Source organism: Urocitellus parryii, chromosome 9, assembly GCF_045843805.1.
Source record: "Urocitellus parryii isolate mUroPar1 chromosome 9, mUroPar1.hap1, whole genome shotgun sequence".
Classification (NCBI taxonomy): Eukaryota; Metazoa; Chordata; class Mammalia; order Rodentia; family Sciuridae; genus Urocitellus; species Urocitellus parryii.
Genome location: NC_135539.1, coordinates 112,639,963 through 112,658,963, shown reverse-complemented (window position 1 = coordinate 112,658,963; position 19,001 = coordinate 112,639,963). Strand labels below are relative to the sequence as shown.

The 19,001-nt window shown below is 48.7% G+C and overlaps 1 protein-coding gene across 2 annotated transcripts in view; it reads left to right on the top strand.

The window, feature by feature from the left end:
* The window catches only part of Tmcc2 (transmembrane and coiled-coil domain family 2), a 43,266-nt gene continuing 24,265 nt past the window's right edge, over positions 1-19,001 (top strand). Inside the window, exons 1-3 of one of the 2 annotated variants that reach the window (XM_026387518.2) lie at positions 1-259; positions 378-683; positions 14,375-14,914. In XM_026387518.2, the coding sequence (XP_026243303.1) occupies positions 474-683; positions 14,375-14,914 (750 nt within the window). In that variant the 5' untranslated portion in view covers positions 1-259; positions 378-473. Of the gene's footprint in view, positions 260-377; positions 684-1,610; positions 1,737-14,374; positions 14,915-19,001 lie in introns of those variants that run through there. The other variant, XM_077802384.1, reaches the window with a different exon arrangement.

Below are 19,001 nucleotides of genomic sequence, written 5' to 3'. Positions count from 1 at the left end.
CCGGCGGCAGGGCCGGGGGCCGCAGCCGGCGCAGGGGGAGGCCAACGAGGACCTGCCCCGCCGGCTGCCCCGTGCCCTGCCTCGCCCAGCAGCCCCGCCAACGGTGAGGGATGCGCTCTGCCGCCCGGATCCCCTGCGCCCTGCCCATGCCCTGAAGCAGAAAGTTTGGGGGTCGGGGACTGCCTTCCTCTTCCCCTGCAATGACTGCCCAAGGACTCCTGCTGCCCTGCTTGGACTGTGACCTGCCTTCGTTCCCCAGGTCGGAATGAACTCTTCCAAGGCTCCCCCTCCTCGCCCCTCCCTCACCCTCCTTAAAAAAATTTTTATTTTCTAAATTCAAAAAAATCGTGATCTGCTGACTCCCCTCCATAATTTAGACCCCAGGTCTTCATTTCTGAATGTAAGAGGGGGTGCGGTCTCCCCCAAGACGGCGCGCTGGAAGGACAGGTTCCCCTTGCCGACCCACATACACCATGAAGAGGTGCAAATCGGACGAGCTGCAGCAACAACCGGGTGAGGAGGATGGAGCTGGGCTGGAAGATGCAGCTTGCCACCTGCCAGGCGCGGAACTCCGGCCTGGGGAGGCCATGGGTGCTAACTCCGCTGGCGGGCCAACTTCGGATGCGGGCGCTGCGGCGGCGGCACCCAACCCGGGTCCCCGAACTAAGCCTCCTGATTTAAAGGTGAGCGCAGACCATCCCTTGGCAAGCCCAGCCCGCGACGTAGCTTTCCCATCCCCTATCGAAGTGCTTTAACTGTACAAAAGTGATGGGGAAGCCAGGCAAAGGTCAACGAGGATGAGCGGATGTTCAGCTAGAATCCTAGAGGGGACATCAGGTACCATTTAAGCCTCAGTCTGTCAGCTCCATTTCAGGCCTATGTGTTTGTTCCCTTTTATTCAGCAGACGTTCTAGTGACTCACCCATCTGAGATTGCTTGAATAACGTGTGTGAAGTGCTATTCGCAGACAAAGGGCTGGAGAAATTCAAGATGCTACCTAAAAAGTTGATATCACTTTTCCTCCTGTAGGATGGCAGGGGAAGAAGATTGCTGGGTGGGAGGCCAAGTAGGTGACCCTTAGTCTCTTTTGCCAGTTGCTCCTTGAGCACCTTCCCTGGGTGAAGCTCAGTTTGTCCATCTGTGAAAGGGGGGTGTGGATTTCTTGCCGTTAGGTGGAGCCAGAGGTTAAGCGAGTGCTTGGAGATCCCTGCCTGCCGAACCAACCCCCAGGGTGGAGAACTGACAGGTGGCGGAGCGGTGCTGGGGCTGGCTGGGGCCTCGGTTCAAGTTGCACACACGCTGAGCCGGCAGCTAGAACCAGAATCCACAAGAGCCTTTCACATGGAGCTGTTTATTTTCCAGCCTGAGGTTGTCTAGACAATTGGCGAGCTGTATTGAATCTATCTCTTTATCAATTAAAACAGCAGCAGAGATAAATAATGTACCTTTGCTGGAGCCGCCACAGAAACCGTGGGCTTAGGCTCTTCCAGCCAGTTCAGGAAGGAGCTGAGCGAGATGTCAGCCCCAGGAAGGAACTTAGATGCCTTGGAGATTGATGCCTCAGGGGATTTTCTCCAGAGACGGTGCAGGGTCTGGGCTAGGGGAGCGGAAAGGACTCCCATTAGGTAAATAGAGCCTGTATCCTATGGCAGCGGGCACTAAGGAACTCACCAGAATAAGCCAATGACATTCCTCATTTGGCCTGAGCAGCTTGGAGTCAGGAAGTCAGAGCACAGGTGAGTGTCTGCTTTTACCTGGGTATGTTTGTTGTCTGTGCTCCTCTATTCCTTGGGGAGGGGGACAGCTAGCTCCTCATTGTGTGTCCTTTTAAAAATTTGTGGTAGTTATTCCCATGGGACCTCTGGTTCTGCCACTGCCCTTTTCAGAGGTCTGTGGCTAGCCTGGGGTCTGTAGATGGGCTCTGTTGGATAGGTTTTGTGCATGAAGCTTGCCCAAGTCCTTGGTGTCTGTCCCAGCTGTCACCTCCGAGTCTACCTTGTGTGATCAGGAGGTGTTTCCTGTTTTATGTGAGATGGTGAAAGGAAAGGGGTGCCCTCGATGCCATGGGGGGGGGAGGCAAGTCAGAGGAGCTGCACTGGCCCAGATGGGACCCTCACTGTGAGGCCATGAGAGGCAACCTTGGAGACACCCCCACTCTCCATTCTGTCCCCCTGCTGCCTTCTTGAGGAGAGGGGCTGGCCTCAGTGTGGGGGCTGCAGCATCTTTCTCTGTCAACAGGCTGCCTTAACCTCGCTCCTTCCTACCGTCCTTTATCGTCCCTTTTCTCTTTCTTTCTTTCTTTCTTTCTTTCTGTGGCACCCTCCTTCTGGTTAGGGGCAGATACAACAATTCTGTACTTGATATTAACTACTGAAACTACTAAACTGCCCTGAACCAGAATTGAAATCAGGTATGAGAAGAGGACCCCCCTCCAAAAAAAAAACAAACACCCCACAATGTGAGCCGAGCTGCCGCCTGCTCGTGGGAGCAGGGGAAACACAGGAGCTTTTCCTGTTTATCTCTGTCTGATTCAGCATAGCATGTTTACTATAGGAAGGAGGCTTCCCAACCAAAATTTGAGGGCCACCATAATTTGATTGGTTGTGTGATCTCAGGCGAATCTCTCAACTTTTCTGAGGGGAGGGAGTAGACATATGCTCACATGTCCAAACTTGTTTTTCAGTGCTGGAAAAGTTGCTTTCTATGGCTAACAGTTTTCTAGTGATGGAAAAATTCCACCATTGGCTCTGGAACTGGGTAGAAGCTGACTTGTTCTGGATGAGATATTGATGCCCAAAAGGGGCATTTTTCATTTTTAACCCGTGTTTGGTTGAGGCTCATCAGCAGTTCTAGTTTGCTTTTGTTTTAAATTTGAACTTTGTATGAAATAGGAACTTTTAGTCCCTTAATCTCGCTTCTGTTTTCTTATGACAACTGAGGCTCAGAATAGATTAAGTGCATTAGAGAAAATCATCTTGAAAAAGGGACAAATAATCATAAGAGGCTATGTCTAAAATATCTCCATGGTAGGAGAGGAAGAAGAGAGAATTTTAGTCTTTGCCAAAGAGATGTGACTGGCACTTCACTAACCAATGGTATCATAGACCTTTGGTCTCCCTCTGGTCCTTAGCACTGTAGAGTTTTGAACTGTGCACTGTACATTTCTTTTTTTTTCTCCCCTTGTAGTGCTGGGGATGGAAGGGCTTCCTCCATGCTAAGCAAGCCACTGAGCCACACCCCCAGCCTGTAGGTTTCTTTTATGATGTCTGGGATCTGTGATTAAATGACAATCTTAAAACTGTAACTATAACAGAAAAATAACCTGAAAATGGGCATTTTGTCCCCCTGCCCCCAAAGCTTGTAAATACTTTGGGAGCTGTCTCTACCACTCAAAACCTTGTGTGTCCTTGGGGGTAGTCTTAGCAGATAGTCGTTCACTGGGAGCCTAACACATCAGTCATACTCCCCAGCTACTTGGTTGGAGTCCTGTTAAACCCCTTGAGCTGATATCTCCACTCACTTATTCGCATTATTCAGTCCTTTGCTGCCACCAGATTCCCTGCTGATTGGGAGCAGATGCTGGGATATCTGGCCACAGAATGTGCTCATCAAAAGCACAGCAGAATTCTCCAGCGAGGAGACCCAGCTCCAGTGAGAATGGGAGTAGAGAAGAATTTAGGGGAACCCTGCAGAAAGAGATCCTGTTAAAAATACAACTTGTAGCTTGGTGAGGTGGTGTACACCTGTAATCCCCAGTATTCTGGAGGCTGAAGCAGGAGGATCACAAGTTTGAGGCCAACTGGGGCAACTTTGTGAAAGTCTGTCTCAAAAATCAAAACAAAACAAAAAAAGGGCTGGGGATGTAAGGCAGTGGTAGAGCACCTCTGGATTCGATCCCCAGTATCAAAAGCAAAACAACAACACCAAAAAACCCAGCATGTAGAGATATCGAGGCCTGGGATGAATGACTGAGCATAAGGATGTGCTGGTTCTGTCCTGAGAGACTGGAGAAGGCTGAAGTCAGGGGAGGACATTGCTCTCCTCACTTCTCCCTACCCAGGGGAATTGAGCCTTTCCTGAAAGGAAGGGTCAGGGGTGCTGGCTATGGGCCTTCCTGGATTCTCCTGAGGTTCTCTTTTCCCTCACAAAAGCCCCAGGAATAATTTCCCTGGGAATTTCTGAGCAGTATTAATGTCTTTCCCTGAGGACAAAAGGGTGCTGGAAATCTCATTGTTCCCCTTTGACTCCAGACTGATTGGAGTTCCAGCTCCTGTTCTTCTATTCATGTGCTACTCTGGTCTTCCTGCCTGCTGAGAAAGGGCAGGGAAAATAATTAGAAGCCAAATAGCTGTGGGGAAGAGGCAGATGTTCTATCCCTTCTCTCCCTGCTGGCCCAACCTTCGATGGTGACCACAGGTGCTCAGCCCCATGACCAGCCCAAGTTCTTTCAACGTGCCTGTGAAGAGCTCACTGGAGAAGGCTTGGTTCTGTCAAAGCATATTGGACACCTTCAGCAGAAAAAGCACAGTTCTATTTTCATTTTCCTGTTTTTTACTTGTTTATTAATTTTAGCTGGGCTGGGGATAGAACCCAGGGCTTCGGCCAAGTGCTCATCCCTGCGCTTCACCTCCAGCCCAAGGCACTGTTTAAAATAGTGAAGTAGGACATGCATATAAAAGTGCTTGAAAACAGATGTGCAGTTTAAGTGACAAAAGCAGAACAGACACCTCATCTGCTCATTGTTCAAGTCAAGAAAAAGAGCATTGATGTCCCCAAGAAGCCACTGCTTGTTTTTCTTTGTTTCTTTGTTTCTTTTTTTTTTTTTTTCTGTTGTTGTTGTTTGCTTTACTTTTTTTTTAAAGCCCAGTGCTTTGTTAAAGTTTGTGGGACTCAGTTTCTCCCCTCCTCCTTTTTTTTAAATATTTATTTTTTAGTTGTAGTTGAACACAATACCTTTATTTTATTTATTTATTTTTATGTGGTGCTAAGGATTGAACCCAGGGCTTCACACATACTAGGCAAGAGTTATACTGCTGAGCTACAATCCTAGCCCCCCCCCTTTTTTTTAATGAGAAGGAAGACAAGCTACTTCATAGGAATACGGGTGGGATAAAGGCATGTGTGTCCTGGGGTTCCGGGAGTCCCCGGATGGTGGGGTCTGTCTGACCTTGCTGCAATTGAGGCTCCTAGTTCTGCTTTGCAAGTGACAGGTTCAGTTTTGAAAATTCCTGCAGTCCTGTGGCAGCTGGACCCCTGGGGTAGATTTCATGGGTGGAATTCAGTAGATCTAAAAACAAGGAAGTGGGAAAGATGTTCTTTTGCAATGGGCACTGCTTTTGGCTCCAGGTGAGCTCCCAGGCCAAACAGGATAAAATACTTGCAGGAAAAAGTCACTTTAGTTTAAGGGTGCTTCAAGCATCAGGCTGTGAATCAGAAACATAGGTTTAATCAGGAAAGGTAGAGAGGGGGAGGTGGGTTTAGAGCAAGCCATTAGAGAAAGGGCAAAACATCAATTACCAAATACGAAGAGAAGGGCTTTCTAACTGGAGGACGTGACATGGCAAGTGCCATTGGCCCCTTTGTGGGTCCATTGCTCTGTCCCCTCAGCTCTTGAAATAGTCTGGAACCGCAGAGGGTAGTGGGGAATGTGAAGGTGGCCAGTGCCCCCCTTCTTGCACCTGCTGTGAGGTGGGCAGAGGGCCCTGAGGCCCAGGATTGCCCCATGCCCTCCCCTTCAGCCTTCCACGATATTCAGAGCAGCTCTTAGGTGGGCTCTGGAGGAACTGGTGACTGATGGGAATGCATGTGGCAGGCGAAGCTCTCTGTTCTCCTGCCACATGTTGGGTTCTAAATTCATTCCCAGCTGCCCTAGTTGCAGATCAGTGTTTACAGATTGTGCTGCTTTTTTGAGTCTCAGCTGCCAATCCCATTAGCAAGAATGTAACCCTCAAGAAGGACTTGAAACATCTGATAGGACCCGGATTGGGGGCTTAAAAGAAAGTCCCGGGTGTCAGGGGCTGGGGAAACTCAGGCAGTTGGTCCCTGGTAGTCTTTGAGCCAACTCAGAACTCGGCTCAACTCTCAACTTTCCTCTGAGCAATGGCATCTCCCTTGGAAATCCCCGGGGACTAGGATGGTGCATTTTTGGAACGAGGCCATGGCTGGACAATGTCCACCTTTGTCAGCCAAACACTGAAGTCACTGTCCATGTTAAGGAGTTAGAACAGAACTGTTGGGGGAGAGAATAGCAGGTATGCTTTGTGATTGTGTTAGAAAAATAATATTTGACTTCCTTCTTCCAGCCAAGTTCACTGAAGGATGAACACCCCGTGTGTTAAGGGTGCAAGTTCACCGAACTCTTTGTGAAGACAGTGAACACATTCTGGCCCTTTGGTCTGTATTCATTTCCCCCCAAGCCAGCTCAATCTTGACACAAGGATGATAGTCTGAGTCAAGGGTGCATGTGACAGCAGGAGGGATCTCAGACACAAGAAAAAGGTGCCATGGGCTAGAACTTGCCTCGCATGTGTGAAACACTGGGTTCGATCCTTAGCATAACACAAAAATAAATAAATAAAGATATTGTGTCCATCTACAACTAAAAAAAAAAATATGTTAAAAAAAGAAAAAGCTGCTTGACTGGGCATTCTTAATTTGGGGGAAAAATCAAGTCTATGGAAAAGGTATTTGCTTAAGATTTAAAAATGGTTTTGTGGACTTGGAACAAATAGTTAAATAGCAGTCACCATATTTGCACTGAGGTCTTTACAATGCAAAGGGACACAGAGATGTAGACACTAAGCCCCTGACCTCCACTCCCTGGAATTCTCATCAAGGATTCTGTCCATCAGTAGGTGAGAAGTTGGATCAGGTTAGAAAGAGCCCTGGAAGCCATGTCACATAGCGGGCTCACGATTAATTGCAAAATAGGTGGCACAGATAAAGAGCACCCAAGAGTTCAGAGCAGAGGATGATGGAAGCCGACTGGTGTGATCACAGAAGGCTTTATGGAGCGGGGAGATGGCAAAGGACAAGGAGGACTGGAAGAGGCAGAGAGGGTGCACCGTGGCGGTAACTAATAAAAATCTACTACAGGGCTGGGTGCTGTGGCGCACACTTATAATCCCAGTGGCTCGGGAGGCTGAGGCAGGAGGATCAAGAGTTCAAAGCCAGCCTCAGCAATTTAGCGAGGCCTTAAGCATCTCAGTGAGACCCTATCTCTAAATAAAATATGAAAAAGGGCTGGGGATGTGGCTCAGTGGTTAAGTGCCCCGGGTTCAATCCCTGCTACCAAAATATATATATATATATACTATGTTATGTTGGTGTATGTTGAATCAGTTCCATCCAAAGTCCTTGTGGTCGGGGTGACCTTTCTTGGCTTGCATGGGCTCCAGGCAGACCTCTCTAAGCAATAATAGAACAGGGAATGAAAATCATTTTGGGATGAGAAATCATTTGTCCTTGAGTTGAGATCCACTTTTTAATGTCAACTGTGATGCTGGGGAAGAGAAAATGATTTCAAAAATCTCTCATTGCTGTGTTTCTAATAGAAACCCCAAACAAGCCTGAGCCAGGCAGCTGCTCCCTCTCCTTCATTACCTTGGTCACCAGCGGTTCCTGTCCTGCACCCCCACCCCCACCCCAGGCTGCCCATCCAGAGCTTCTCAAGGGCAACTGGAGACTTTCACAATCCACTCTGGATCCTGACAGTAGAACTCTGTGGGTTTTTACATGATTAGCTCTGTAATGCTGGCCCTGTTTCCATAGAGACCCTATAAATAGAGGGAACGTTGGCGACCTAGGCTTGCAAAGGCTCAGGGTGACCTAGTCACCCCGCCAAACCCTGGCAGCCATACCTTTGGTGGGGAAGAGGGAGCTTCACACCCAGGTGGGAGGAAGGGCCATGCAGTCATCTGCCAGGCAGGATAATTATCTGTAGGTTAGTGTGACTTTCCAAGATCCTTTCAGCTTTTCTGGGATTTGTTGAGAACAAATTGGAAACTGCTTATGGCCATTTTTAACCAGATGGTGCCAAAGTCATTGTACCTCCAGGCATTTTCCTTTGGGCTTCAGGAAGCTGTGTTTGCAGAATTTGGAGCAAACTTCCCCTTTAGGGACCCACACCCAGGGAGGAAAACGGATGAAGCCTAACTGTTCAGAAACCACAGGCTTCTCTGGAAGGATCTCTCCCAAACGATCTAGTCCACCCGTTCCTCCTGAGGGGACGATGCCACCCAAAGACAGTTGCAGGGAGGAGACAGTGCACTTCCCTCCCTGTCCTCCCGGGTGTTCACAGCTCATCCTGGGAAGCGCCCCTTTCTGGCTCCCTGCTGGGGACACTCTTCTTGCTCCCTTCCCACGGCTGGTGAGAGCTCTGTTTGTGTTCCACTTCTAACTCGACAGCTCAGCTCTTTTCCTAATGCATGGCTTCGTTGGCCACCAAAATGGTTTTTTGGCAGCTGGAGAAAAGCAAAAGTCAGTGTGGAAAAGCAAGTGACATTTAGTAGCTGGAACCTGTTAGTCAGAGCAGGTGGTGCTTTCTGCTGCGTTGGTGGCTAAGTTCCCTCAAGCTAGTCACCATGGTTTTCCTCACTTTTGAAACTTGTGGCTGGTTATGTGTATGTGCTGAGTTTTTTCTTTTTTTCTTTCTTTTTTTTTTTTTTAAACACTTACCGTATTATGTCAAAACTCCTTAACCATCTCCTCCCTGACACCCACGTGCAGAGGCAGCCCAGCCCGCGTGTCGCCCTGCTGTTCTTGCCTCACACCTTGAACACGAGGGACCTTCCCCCCCATAACGTTCTTTGACTCTTTGTTGTGGTTGTTCTTTTCTCTCTTGCCTTCTGTGGACCTTAATATGAGTCCTCAGTGCTGCTGGAGCAAGAGTCCTGTGGTCACCTGGTCACCACCCCTGGCTTGTTTTCACCTGCAGAATAGCTGAGGTGGTGGGAGCTGGAGCCCTCGTGGTTGGAGGTCTCACCCAGGTCCTATAATGTGTCCACAAGTACAATTCAGGGACGTAGAGCCTTCTGACCCAGGCGTTTTCATTCAGTGTGGACCCTGCCTTGGACACTGTTCTGGGACACATGCAAACACTGTATCTGGTTTTGCCTTGCAGTCAGTAAGTGGGGCCAGCAAAGCTAAATTAAACTGGAAGTTAGGGGCTCGTCAGCGTGGCTTGGATGAACTGCTCAGCTGTGTTGTGCCTCAGTTTCTTTGCCTGAAAAATGGAGACACTGGTAGTATTACAGGCTTGGAGGGTTCTTGTACTCTCCATCACAAGGATCCGATTAAGGCTCAAATACCACCAGAAGACAACTCTTGTGGTTTTTTTTTTTTTTTGGTACCGGGATTGAACCACTGAGCCACTTCCCAGTCCTATTTTGTATTTTATTTAGAGACAGGGTCTCACTGAGTTGCTTAGTGCCTCGATTTGGCTGAGGCTGGCTTTGAACTCAAGAGCCTCCTGCCTCAGCCTCTGGAGCCACTGGGATTACAGGTGTGTGCCAATGAGCCCAGTGGGAACACAACTAACTTTTTTTTCTTTAATATTTTTTTAGGTGACAATGGACCTTTATTTTAATTATTTATATGTGGTGAGAATGGAATCCAGTGCCTCACACAGGCTAGGCAAGCACTCTACCACTGAGCCACACCCTCAGCCCCCAGGGAACACAACTCTTTATTGAGCTTTCTTGTTTGAGCTGAAGGGTGAGGCAGCACTGACCAAGAGGGAGTCACACTGGCTCTCTGGACAAAGGAAAGAGCTATTATTCTCTCTCAAAGGAGAGAGTTAGTTGCATTTGTGTGAAAGGGTGGTGGGCTAGAGTTTAGGAATCTAAGTTGGCATTGGGTGCCTTTTTTAAAAAACTTTTTTATGTGTTCTAATTAGTTATACATGAGAGCAGAATTCATTTTGATTCATTGTACACAAATGGAGCACAACTTTTCATTCTCTGGTTGTAACGATATAGAGTTGCACCACACGTGCAGTCATACATACAGGGTAATGATGTTCATCTCATTCCACCATCTTCCTATCCCCCAAGCCCCCATGCCCCCCCTTCCTCCCTCCCCTTTGCCCAATCAGAGTTCCTCCATTCTCCTCAGGCCCCGCCTCCATTATGGGTCAGCATCCACTTATCAGAAAGAACATTCGTCTTTTGGTTTTGGGGGATTGGCTGACTTTGCTTAGTATGATATTGGCATTCGTTGCATTTTAAAAGGTGTTTTTCTTTACTTGGATGAGAACTTAAATCTTGAGGGAGGGATAGTCAGCCAGTCATCTCTAACACCAAGTGTTCCATCTCCCATATTGATGTCGTGTCCTGCATAAACATCTTTATCCTGTGATAAAATGATTTGCTGCAGCTGTTAAGAGAACATATAGAACTGGGCTCAGTGGTGCACGCCTATAACTCCAGATACTAGGGAGGCTGAGGCAGGAGTTTGAAGCTAGCTTCAGCAATTTAGTGAGACCCTGTCTCAAAATTTTAAAAAAGGGGCCAGGGATGAAGCTCAATGATGGGGCATTCTTGGGTTCAATCACTAGTATCGAGAGAGAGAGAGAGAGAGAGAGAGAGAGAGAGAGAGAGAGAGAGAGAGAGAGAGAGAGGGGGGGGAGGGAGGGAGGGGGAGAGAGAACGAGAGAACACAGACAGGAAATGGAAGAGAACATATATGGCAAATAAAACGTTAAGGATCCTGGGAATTTGCTGTTTTGGTGATTCAAGTAGTTTTATCCTTTGTGTTGTTTGTCCTTGGAGAGTCCTGGCGATAACACCCTAATGATGCACTTGGTCTCTGAAGCTCATAAGGTCAAGTGTGGATAAGTAAGCCACACACCTCGCTCTTAATAGCTGATAAGCTATGAGTTGGGTCCCTGGAGCCCATCTGCCCTTTTAGAGGGCAGGAGGGCTAACTGTCTGGTTCCTCCCTCAGAGTTTTTGCTCTCTTAAGGGGAGCTGTTTTTCATGGAGGTCTCAATACCATGGTCTGTAACATTTCCAGCTCCTGAGATGAGGTCAGTGTCAGGCTAGAAGGGCAGCACAAGTTGGAAAACACTTTTGATAATTTATTTTATTTTTATTTGGGGAGTACTGGGGATTGAACTCAGGGGCACTCAACTACTAAGCCAAATCCCCAGCCCTATTTTTTGTATTTTTATTTAGAGACAGGGGCTCACTGAGTTGCTTAGAGCCTCACTTTTGCTGAGGCTGGCTTTGAACTCGTGATCCTCCTGCCTCTGCCTCCCAAGTCACTGGGATTACAGGTGTGCACCACCATGCCCAACTGAAAATTTATTTATTTTTTATTGTATTTTATTTTTTTGGTACCTGAGATTGAACCCGGGGTGCTTAACCACTGAGCCACATCCCCAGCCTTTAAAAAAAAAATACATATATATATATATATATATATATATATATATATATATATATATATATATATAGTTTTTAGTAGTTGAATGGACCTTTATTTTATTTAATATGTGGTGCTGAGAATTGAACCCAGTGCCTCACACATTCTAGGCAAGTGCTCTTCCACTCAGCCATAACCCCAGCCCCTCCCCAGACTTTTTTGTGTTTTATTTAGAGACAGGGTCTCACTGAGTTGCTTAGGACCTCAATAAGTTGCTGAGGCTGACTTTGAACTCACGATCCTCCTGCATCAGCCTCCCAAGCTGTTGGGATTACAAGTGTGCACCACCACACCTGACTCTGATAATTTGTTTTAAAAATAAATTGGCCAAGGATTATAGAGTCGAAGGCAAATGGCAGACAGGGATGGCCCCAGCATTTCTCCCTGGGACCTCCACCAGATTCCCAGGGTGAGGAAAAGGATGTGCCTGGGGGCCTTGCTTGTGAAGCCAAATGCTCTCCCTGAGGGAGAGAGCACAGCAGCCTCGGTGTTGGAGAAGCCAGTTTTGGAATGAGGACAGGAGAAAGGGATCTGCAATGAAATGCTAGAAAGACAGTTTGTAATATGTAATGTGACCATTTGGCAGAAGCAACTGGGCAAAGGCCAGAGCCAGCTGGCCCCATCTGGGATGCCTGGAGGGCGGCCTTGCATCAGCGTGGGCCTGAGAACCAGGGTGGTGCGCTAGCTTGCCCCAGTCTGGACAGCACAGGATCTGGCCTATCCGAGCTCCTGGCAGTGTGTGCTCCACCGTCCACTCTACCTTGGGTGCCACGGTTCTGCCCAGACCAGATTCAGGCTGGCTGTGAGCGGATGGTGACTCCTATGGGAAACCTGGTACCATGCCACCTTCCATCTCCAGGACTGCCCCCAAACAGAGGTCCTCGAGAAGTAATAATGTTTCCATCTGTAGGTGGAAATGCTGCAGTTTGTTGCTTTTATTGGCATGTGGGGAAATCAAATGAAATCATGCTGGAGAAAAGGTACCTGGGACACAGCAGACCCTCAGCTCGTGGTGAGGTGGGAAGGGCGTAGCTGGCCTGTGAAATGGTGATGTCAGGGCCTCACCCACTTTGAAGATTGCAGGGAGATGCAATGAGAAGAAAAATGAAAACCGGACCTAGTTATTTGAATGAGAAGTAGGTGTGCTACTTCCACAAACTCAGCACTAAGGTGTAAAGTAATGAAAGAGTACCATCAGCTAATTCAGAAAACAGATAATTTTTTTTCTTTTGTAGTACTGAGGATTGATCTACCACTGAGCCACATCCCCAGTCCTTTCTGTTTTTTATTTTGAGATAGGTTCTTGTTAAATTGCCAAGGCTGTCCTCAAATGTGCGATCCTCCTGCCTCAACCTCCCTAGTAGCTGGGATTACAGGTGTGTACCATCTTGCTCAGCATAAAATGACTTTTTTCCTTGATTTCTGCATCGTCTAAGTTTTCTGCTCTCTGAGTTTGTTTCTGGGAGCGGGGATAAAGGGAGAAGAAAAGAATAAAGGAAAGCTAATTTGTGTAATTTTGGGGGATTTTTTTATGAAGGATCGTGGCCTTGAGATGATGGAAGTTCCTCCAAGGTGAAAACCTACTCTGACTTAGTAAGCCCACGTGGCTGGTTCTGGGGTTCCCTCTTAGGAGTTAAGAGTGTGGGGTCTCATCTCATCTCCTGAGTCCCACTCTTCTTCCTGCAGCTCTGAAGCTTTTGCAGAGGGCTTGGCCTGGCCTGGCCAGATAGGCCAATCCTGGAAAGAACAGCTGTCTGGAATTATACCACAGCTGCTGCACCCTGGGTCCATCCAGTGGCCTATCTCCCAGCAGTGCGGCCTGAGGGGCAGCTGGGGAATCTCAGTAGAACATTAGAATGGAGGGCTGGGCCAGGGCAGCACTGGACCCCAGGGCATCTTTGCTTTCCTCCAGTCTACAGGAAAAATCCTGTAGATTTTGTCTAGCAGGTTCCTATGTGTTTACTGAAGAATTGCTCACATTACTGACTATGCTATATGATAGGCTCATAAAAGTAAAGTTTATTTCATTGCCAACTACATCAGGAATTAAATTGGCCACATATAGCAGAAACTGGAGCTAAAGACATGTAGGAAAAGGTAGGTTTGTTTATTTCATAAAAAAAGAATTTCAGGGTAGGCATTCATGACCCGTTTGGTGGCTCCACAGGCCACCAAGTCCCCAGATCCGTCTTTTGGGCTTCACCATTTGTGTATTAACCTTCATCACTAACTGTGTCACTTTGTGGTTGCAATATGATTGCTGCATCCCCAGATATTACCCCCCACATTCCAGATAGGACAAAGTAGGAAGGCCGGTGCCTTTATCAGGAAAGCAGAAGTGTTTCCAGGAAACTTCACTCTGCTTTTCATTGGCCCAAACTGTGCCAGCTGCAAGGGAGTCAGATGAAGCAGAGGTTTTTAGTGAGGCACAGTAAGGCCTTGAAGTTTAGCTGGTAAGAAAGAAAGGGAAATAAATATTGGGTGGACAGTTAGCTCTGCCTGCTACAGCAGTATAACCTGCTTATATGACTCTGATTTTTCCAAGGAGTGTCACAATGAGACATCTTTGGAAATGGATGCTTGGTGGTCTGAAAGAGCCTCCTGCACTTGAAGCAGGATCTAACTTGGAAGGAGGGAGGCACTGGGGCTGGGGGGAGATCGGCCTGGAGGAATGCAACTCTGGAGCCAAGTGCTACTTGTGTGTACCCATAAGCCTCAGAATGCAGCCCTAGAGCATCATTCATAGAAACCCTGAACCTATCCTGTGGGGCTGTTTCTTTGGGAATGAAAAAGTGGTTCAGGATTGCAACTTTGTGCAGGTGGCTTTTTAGGCAACTCCTGTAGGAGATACGCGGGTCTTCCAAGGCCAGAGCCTCCACCTTCATCGCCCACCGAATAGGCATCCAGGAGCTTTCCACTCACCAGGCTTCTTCATCTCTTTCCCCTTAAGAAAATCCAGCAGCTCTCCGAGGGCTCCATGTTTGGCCACGGACTGAAGCACTTGTTCCACAGCCGCCGCCGGTCGCGGGAGAGGGAGCATCAGGCGTCTCAGGATTCCCAGCAGCAGCCGCCGCAGCAGGGCATGTCTGACCATGACTCCCCGGACGAGAAGGAGCGCTCCCCAGAAATGCACCGCGTCTCCTACGCCATGTCCCTGCACGACCTGCCCGCGCGGCCCACCGCCTTCAACCGCGTGCTGCAGCAGATCCGCTCGCGGCCCTCCATCAAGCGCGGTGCCAGCCTGCACAGCAGCGGAGGGGGCGGCAGCGGCGGGGGCAGCAGCCGGCGCACCAAGAGCAGCTCCCTGGAGCCCCAGCGGGGCAGCCCCCACCTGCTGCGCAAGGCCCCCCAGGACAGCAGCCTGGCCGCCATCCTGCACCAGCACCAGTGCCGTCCCCGCTCCTCCTCCACCACCGACACCGCCCTGCTGCTGGCCGATGGCAGCAATGTGTACCTCCTGGCCGAGGAAGCCGAGGGCATCGGGGACAAGGTGAGGTGGGGCAAGAGGAGCACCTCAGGGTGCGACTTAGGGAAAAGAGCCACCTGCTGAGTGGCCTTGGGACCTGGGGGAGCCAGACGGGGCCATGCCTAGTGGTACTCATGCAGGCTGCCATGCGTGCAGTTATCTGCCTTGATTGCAGGAGTCACAGGTATGCCAAAAGGAAGAGAGAATTCTCCAAGTGGCTAATTTTCGTTCGTTTGGGATTTGTTTTCAGAATGATATTTTGCCCAGGCTGATATTAATTTTGTTTTATTTTCCTTATTTTCCTTCAAAGAGGCAGTGATTGCTGTAGTTAAAAGCTCAGAGGCGTGCTGGGGTTGTGGCTCAGTGGTAGAGGGCTTGCCTTGCATGTGTGAGGCACTGGGTTTGATACTCAGAACCACATTTAAAAAAAGAAAAATGAAGTTATTTTAAAAACAAAACAGAGGAGCCCTTGGATGTACACCTGTAATCCCTGTGGCTTGGGAGGCTGAGGAAGGACAATCACGAGTTTAAAGCCAGCCTCAGCAAAAGTAAGGTGCTAAGCAATTCAATGAGACCCTGTCTCTAAATAAAACAAAATAGGGCTGGGGATGTGGCCAGTGCCTCTGAGTTCAATCCTAGTACCCCCACCAAAAAAAAAAAAAATCACAGAGGAGAGCAAAGCCTGGTTCTGTCACTTCTTTGTACCTCAGTTTCACCAATACAAAATGGGGATAATGAGGGTATAGGTTTTGGAGGATTAAATGAGTTAATATATGTAAAATACTTGAAATAGGACCTGGCATGATATCATATATATATATATATATATATATATATATTTTTTTTTTTTTTTTTTTTTTTTGGTATGGGGAGGTGTACCAAGGATTGAAGCCAAGGGCACTTAACCACTGAGCCACTCCCCAGCCCCTTTTTATATTTTATTTAGAGACAGGGCCTCATTAAGTTGCTCAGGGCCTTGCTAAGTTGCTGAAGCTGGCTTTGAACTCCAGATCCTCCTGCTTCATCCTCCTAAGCCACTGGGAGTAAGGCATGCTCCACTGCACACAGCTCATTTTTATAATTATTGCCAATCAAAGGAGATGGAGAAGAAATCCATGAAGCGTTGTTTGGCAAAGAGCTGGCCTTGCACTTCATGAATTTATATATTCATGCATTTATTCACGTAACAAATATTTATGGAATACTAATGAAGTGCTATCAGAATGAACCAGCTGTCCCCCTGCTTCTCACTGTCTAGGGGAGAGACAGATATGTGAGTGATGGGTGAACACAGTAGTGTGATGGACACTATGGGAGCTTCTGGGGAGAGCCAAAAGTGAGAGGGAGGGGAGTTGGTCAAGACTTTCTGGAGGAAAAAATTATCTGAATCTTGAAGGAATACAGTTTAGCCAGGAACAGGACTGGGAGGGCACAGGGTGTACAGCAGTAAGCTGGGGCCAGCTACCGCATCCTACACCTTTGGGGACGGACAGGTGGGCAGAGGCCAGATCATAAAAAGTCTCACCATGTTGAGTAAAGCGATCAAGGCTATTGGAAAACTGGAGAGAGGAGGTCCCTGTGGGGCTTAGTGTAGACAGCAGATTGGGAAGCGGGGACAGGACTGGAGTCAACCCATTTTGGATGCTGTTGCAGTCTAGATTGCAGCAGTAGAGATGAAAAGGAGGAGACCAATTCAGAAGACATTTAGGAGTTAGAATTGAAAGTGCTAGGTGGGAAAGTGGGTATGGAAAACAAAGGAAGGGAAGGAGTAGCCCATGCTCCAGGATGGAGCTGAACAGCTTTAGGAAGGGAGGCGTTCTCTGGTTGAGGAATCACGGGAACAGGAGCCATTTCTGGGGGAAGGTAGTTCAGCTTTGGACTTGTTGAGTTGCAGGCGCCTTTGGGAGCTGTCCAAGAAGAGAGCCTATGGGCCATCTGGTCACTGGGGTAGAGGTCTGGGCTGGAGCTAGAGCCTGGGAGTCGAAATCCACACTGAGGTTGGATGTGGGTGAGATCCTTGAAGGGGCATGTGTCGAGTGAGAAGAAGGCCAAGGACAGATGGAGCTAAAATGGAAGGGACAGGTGGCCAGATCTGACCTGCCACTTCTGCCACTGAGTGCTTCCTCCTCCAAGGCCCTTCCTCATTTTTTTTTCAGCGCCGTCTGTCTGCAAGTTATATCTGCACATCTGGCTGCTTCTTCTCAGACTCCAGGGGTTGTGGTTTGTTTTTCCTCCAGTGGTTCTCAGCAGCTGGAGGGTAAGAGCAGATTTGAAGTATTGCTGGGACATCGCTGAAAGGTCAAGAGTGGCAGAGAAGTTAGGGGTTTGGGTCGCACAGCTTCAAAGGGCTGGAACGTGCCGGGCTCAGTGGTGCATGTCTGCAATGCCAGCAGCTTGGGAGGCTGGGGCTGGAGTATTGCAAGTTCAAAATCAGCCTCAGCAACTTAGCAAGGCCCTAAGCAACTTAGGAAGACCCTGATTCTAAATAAAAAATTAAAAGGGCTGGGGATGTGGCTCAGTGGTTGAGCGCCCCTGGGTTCAATCCCTAGTACCAAAAAAAATAGTGGGGGGCCTGGAACATGAAATCTTGGCTGACAGAGGAGATGGGGATGAAAGAACTGATGATGTGGGGAAAGGAGATGAGGGCTTGAGGGGGTCGGAGAGCAGGTGCATTGAGAGGGATACAGGGAGAGAAACAGATGCCATTGGGGTTTAAGATTGGGAAGTAGGGAAGACAAGGCTCAAAGTGTATTTATAGAGTGGCAGAAAGGAATGAATGGAGAGATATTTAATTTGACATGACAAGAGCTGAGAGGTTAGGTCATCACTTGGCTGTCCCATGACATTGAAATCCCCCAAATGTCACAGCATTCGGTAGAGAAGATGCCTGGGGAACAAATACTTTGCTTTGGGGAGGATGAGTAGGGGAGTGGCCAGGAGGGAAGAAGCAGGGGAGGGCACAGCAGGAAAGAGAACTATGGCAGGGACCTCAGGAGGGCAGGCCAATCCACAAGGGTGAAGGGGAGGGCAGCCGAATACAGTGGAATGCTGGTCCTGCTTGCAGAGTGCACGAAACGTGGGAGAGAGTCATCTCAGTCAGAGAGGACCCAGGGGAAGTGGAGCTGTAATGAGGGCCCACTGATAGACCAGGCACCGCCTGTGGGCCATGGGAAGCTTGCCTGCCGTGGAAGAAGGGGTCCAGAGGATCCCTAGTGGAAAAGATGGCCAGAGTGCAAAGAAGGGAGAGGAGGAGAAACGATGGATGGTCCTGCACTGGGGGAATGTGAGGCCCAGTGGGTTTTCTTTGGTCTTTTTTCTTTTATTTTTTTGGTACCCAGGATTGAACTCAGAGGCGCTCAACCACTGAGCCACATCTCCAGCCCTTTTATATTTTATTTAGAGACAGGGTCTCATTGAGTTGCTCAGGGCCTTACTAAGTTGCTGAGGCTGGCTTTGAACTCAAAATCCTCCTGTCTCAGCCTCCCAAGCCACTGGAATTACAGGTATGCCCCACTGTGCCCGGCCCAGTGGGTTTTCTTGCATCAAGGTTCTCAGGGACTGTCTGGCATAAGGCCACAGATTGTCACCAGTGCATATTCAGCTCCTCACATGTGATCTAGAACTATCCTCGTAGCCGCACTGGCTGTCCCTCTAGTTCTTGTGCCTCTCCACTTTTGAAAAATTCTCGTTCGCTCGGTAAACATTGCATGCCCGCTGCGTGCCTGGCACCGAACGGCAGCTCAGGTTTGCTTTTTGCACTTTTCCAAGTCGGGCTGTGCTTTTGCAGATGTCTTTTCATGAATTCATTAAATGGTCCTATGAACTAGATAAGCCAGGTATAGGCCAAATTTTTAGGTAGGAAATAGATCCAAACAGGGAAGGTGACTTGCCCAGGAGCTCTGAAGTGACAGAGCTGGAGCTAGAATCTGGGTTACCTGACCCCACACCTAGTGCTCTCTCCTCCATGCCAGGCTGCCCCTGCACATGCCAGCCCGCAGCCACAGTCAGTGACGCGGCACAGCCTCCTCATGTTCCACCTGGGTTGGTCCTTTGAGGTCCTCGTCCCTCTTGTGGGGGACTTTCCGGCAGTCTCTGAACACCAACTATTGAG